The sequence below is a fragment of the Dermacentor silvarum genome, chromosome 1, assembly GCF_013339745.2.
Source record: "Dermacentor silvarum isolate Dsil-2018 chromosome 1, BIME_Dsil_1.4, whole genome shotgun sequence".
NCBI lineage: Eukaryota > Metazoa > Arthropoda > Arachnida > Ixodida > Ixodidae > Dermacentor > Dermacentor silvarum.
In genome coordinates this window covers 159,874,728-159,879,467 of record NC_051154.1, presented here as the reverse complement: position 1 = coordinate 159,879,467, position 4,740 = coordinate 159,874,728, and the positions used below count along the sequence as shown (strand labels likewise).

Here is a 4,740-nt window from a genome sequence, read left to right as displayed (position 1 = left end):
AGCAATTAAACAAGTAATTATGATCATTTGAAAAATTTTCTTTTTCATCGAAAGTTTCAGTTTTTTTTTTGGGGGGGGGGGGGGGGGCTGAAAATGATCGCAAAAACTTGCGCTGCAGAAAGCAATGTCCGCTTTTTGCGTGTCCCGGAAGATGAGTTTCAAGTACATTAAAATCAATTGTCAGTCTCTACAGATTAGCAAGTTCATAGCATAATTTTTATAACTACTTTTCTAGTTAATACCTCGAATTTTTTAACATGTATACCTTATTGCTAAAAGGCAATCCTGTGGAAACAGCTTAATCATCCTATCTTTCCCATTTTAAAGAATTTTCGAAGCCATTTCTTAAAACACCGACATGGAGGCCTTTCGACACGGCCATTCGACATGCAGTCCGGAGGGGCGATACCAGTGAAAGCTCGAGCGTCAAACGCTCTCACAGCGAATGAAACAAGGTTCGAATGCTTTACTGAAAAGGCCCTTTATTGCACCCTTTCCTTCGCATTTGGTCAATTTAGTGTGATGATGTGTGCATGAGACGTGCAGTTAAAGGTGGCATGGTTACAATGCTGCCAAGTTGTGTCTACCAGTACTTTCCATAACCGCCGCCATAGCCGCCATAACCGCCATATCCGCCGTAGCCTCCGTAGCCGCCATATCCACCGTATCCTCCGTAGCCAATTCCGATGACCTTGCCGAATCCGAGGCCGTAACCTCCGAATCCACCATAGCCTCCATATCCAAGTCCATGGCCGTAGCCTCCGCCGTAGCCTCCGCCATAGCCTCCGTAACCGCCGTAACCGTAGCCACCACCGTAACCTCCGTAGCCTCCGTAGCCGCCAAGGAAGCCGGCATTCACGGCCGTGGCCAGGACTACAATGCTTGCGAGGAATCCCTGTAACAAAACCAAACTTAATGTATTATTCATCTATTTTTTACAAGTTCTTTCCAGTACGCCCTTATTATTCACACATTTCTCACCCAGCCACTTGCCGATAACCTTATCATACGCTTCACCGCCCACGTATGATTATGGGACTGCGCGTCAGTTACGGGATCACTCCAACGTGAAACGAAATCTGGAAGCAAGTCACCATGATGATAAAGCACGAACCTTAAGCTGGCTGCCACTTTGGCATGAACCCTTCCATTCAGGCTCCAAATTACTTCTCGAAACTATAACTTCAGTGCACTGATGTTTTCACGACGGAAAGCGGCTGGGAATCGAACCTGGTACGTTTGGCGCAACAGCAGGTTGTCATAGCCGGTGAACCATTGTGGAAAGTTTTGGTGTCGGTAGAAGTATTATGTTGATTGATTGATTGATTGATTGATTGATTGATTGATTGATTGATTGGCATGCTCCACCATGTATCTACTTCATCAGATTTGCTGAAGTCTTGTTTCTTAGAATTTAAACAGACCCGTCTTGGCGCCTGGAGTGAAGACGAGCGTCATACGGAAAGTATACTGTACTTAATCACAGCTTACTGTATATAGTCAGCTGTTAAAACTACGTCACAGCTGCGTTTTCAGCTTGGTACATACGGACTCTTCAATAGGATAACAGAAACATTAATGGAATTCTTTACCATTGCATTCATCGATGATATGCCTGTAATTATCGCTGTTTGAACAAGAGTTCTGCGCCTAATACATTTTTTTATTTTATATCTTGTCATACGCTTTAACAGAGACTAACCAAATCTCGAAAAATGTCGCACCAATGCTTTTTTTTTTTCACGATATTGAATATTATTTCATTATAAGTACATAAGCATTGCCAAATCCTCACTGGGAGCTTACCACTGTCGTTGAAAAGAAAAGTGTACAATCATTGCATTCTACCGGTGCTAACATATGGGGCTGAAACTTGGAGGTTAACAAAGAAGCTGGAGAACAAGTTAAGGACTGAACAAAGAGCGATGGAACGAAAAATGTTAGGCCTAACGTTAAGAGACGGGAAGAGAGCGGTGTGGATCAGAGAACAAACGGGGATAGCCTATATTCTAGTTGACATTAAGCGGGAAAAACGGAGCTGGGCAGGCCATGTAATGGTAGGATGGATAACTGGTGGACCATTAGAGTTACACAACGTATACCAAGAGAAGGGAAGCGCAGTCGAGGACGGCAGAAAACTAGGTGGGGTGATGAAGTTAGGAAATTTGCAGGTGCATGTTGGAATCAGCTAGCGTAAGACAGGGGTAATTGGAGATCACAGGGAGAGGCCTTCGTCCTGCAGTGGACATAAATATAGGCTGCTGATGATTATTATATATTCAATTTAAAACAGCTTTAGATGTGCTATAAAACTCAGGTGCCGGACACACAGTTCAATTTTTGCATCTTACTGTCAGCTCAATTTCAAACGTGCAAATCACAATATGGAAGTGTAGCATTTATAAGCTCGAAATGACTGATATTAGAATGGTGCGATAGACGTGCGGAGTGACAAGGAAAAGTTGCTACAAATGAGGAACGGTCACATCTAAGCCAAGGTGCATGAAATATATGATTGCTAGTATTGGTTCACAAGCACGAGCGTCAGCCGCTTGTCGTTGAGGTTCCGTAAAGCGGTAACGCTGCTGCTTTTCCCATAGACGATATCTTCTATATTACAAACATTATTCAAAGGAACACAAGTTTACTGCCCATTCACCAGAGAGCGTATATAAACTGAAGCAGAGAACGAGAGACATGTGAAGAAGGGAAGGCAGAGTGGATAACCAGGCTGAATCCCTGTTGGTAAACCTGAGCTAGGGGCAGAAGGAAAGTGGACTAACATTTGAGTGGAAGGAGTGACGAAAAGTTGACGGTATGCACATACACACGCACAAACGATCATCGTTCAGTCAGTCCCAGGCAGTCACATAGGTTGGGGGGTATTAAGAAATGCAGCAACATTTTCATGGGCTTTGTACATCGCAGACGTATGAGGTCACGTTCCAAGAATCTCGTCTGCTGTAAAGAGCCTGTCATCTAATTTTCCAAACGCGGTCCGAAAGGCACACCTCTCATCTACACTATGGAAAGTTGCGCATACGTTTTTCGTTTAGTAAGGAGCTTCAAGTTCGTGAAACTCCGCAACTATTCAGTGTCTGCTGGGAACTTCCTTTAAAGTAAATACAGCTCTCTCTGCAATACACTACGGCTGTGCTTTTTGCACTCAAGAAGCGCAATAGTGCGGCGTGCGATCCACACTGTATATTATGAAGAGAGCAGCACGCATGTGCTATACTTACCAGTGCGTTCATGGCGCTGCTGTGCTATTTGTCAGGTACTACTGAACTCACTGCTATGCGGCTTCCTGCTTTTATACCCAAATGTCGTCCAGTTTTGTGACACGCTTCCGTTATCACCAATCCGCTCACGGTGGGCGTGGTGTCGGTAACTTTGAATGTCGCGTTCTCTTTAAGAGAGGGGTACGGACCTCGACGATCGAAAGGAAGGCCTGTAATACGCTCTATTTCTCTTTGTTTTTCACGCACGCACCTCTCTTTCGCCTTCTCCTGCCCCCCGGGTCGCGGAACAGCCTCGGGAAGTGTTCGTGCGACACAGTCGGGCTGCCGACCACCGCTCATATAATTGGTCCGTGTGGCCGCCACGCGCAGGTTATGCTCCTCGGTTACGCGAAAGCGTAAGAGATATTTTGTAACGGGTCGCCACTGATCCGCCCGATGCAGGGTCTCGTGGGGTGTTAGATGAATGACTGCAGCGACATCGAACATGCGGGAAGGGAGACTTATCTCGATGCAAACATCTTCCGATGCAAAGTGGCTTGGCGAGATCGCCTGCATATGCCGGTGCTTGGTCATTTCTGCTTCAGTGGCTGTCCTCTTATTCCCTCGTCCATTATCCGGCATTCCCGCATTGCTCTGGTAGGCCGAAAGCAACCACAGCTACAAGGCTTTAAGATGATTGTCGTAATTTGATGTCCCAAACCAGCATAATGCACTATGACGGATGCTATAGTGGACGATTCTAAATTAATTTGCGGCTGGTACAAGGCTATTGCAGGAACGCTTACAGTTCTCTATTTCTATACATCTATCCCTTCCGTCCGTCCGTCCGTCCGTCCGTCCGTGCGTGCGTGCGTGCGTGCGTGTGCGTGCGTGCGTGCGTGCGTGCGTGCGTGCGTGCGTGCGTGCGTGCGTGCGTGTGTGCGTGTGTGTGTGTGTGTGTGTGTGTGTGTGTGTGTGTGTGTGTGTGTGTGTGTGTGTGTGTGTGTGTGTGTGTGTGTGTGTGTGTGTGTGTGTGTGTGTGTGTGTGTGTGTGTGTGTGTGTGTGTGTGTGTGTGTGTGTGTGTGTGTGTGTTCGAATATTTATATTACACTGCTCGGGCAAGAATTAAAAAAATAAGAAAGAGAAAACAAGATGAAGTGTTGTTGGTCTGTGTGTATATTTCCGAAAAATAAATTGGGTAATGGCAAGGGCGGCTGCCGCTTAAACATCAGCAATAAATTATTTTCTGTGTTTATGCAATGGGTTGCAACACGACAAGGTATAGTAAAGAAAAACGAGGTGCAGTGGTTTCAGCGCCTAAGACTGAGAGAGAGTGTAACGGGTCTCGTGAAGGGAAAGTAATCAGCCCGAAGTCCCGCTCAGAGACTATATTTTTTTTATTCCCAGTGGCATTTTTATTGCGATAGCAATTATATGGACACTCAAAAGCAGATTTCTGCCGTCGGCGTCGCCGTCGCCGTGAGGTTCCGTATGACGTCATTGGAGATGAAATCGTCG

At 45.9% G+C, this 4,740-nt stretch overlaps 1 protein-coding gene across 1 annotated transcript; it reads right to left on the bottom strand.

Moving 5' to 3' along the window:
• Positions 1-583: 583 nt before the first annotated feature.
• Positions 584-3,254, bottom strand: LOC119432647 (uncharacterized). Its single transcript, XM_037699838.1, has 2 exons — positions 3,243-3,254; positions 584-895 (listed from the first exon to the last, which is right to left on the bottom strand). The coding sequence occupies exons 1-2, from the start codon at positions 3,252-3,254 to the stop codon at positions 584-586; spliced, it is 324 nt and encodes a 107-aa protein (XP_037555766.1).
• Positions 3,255-4,740: the final 1,486 nt, after the last annotated feature.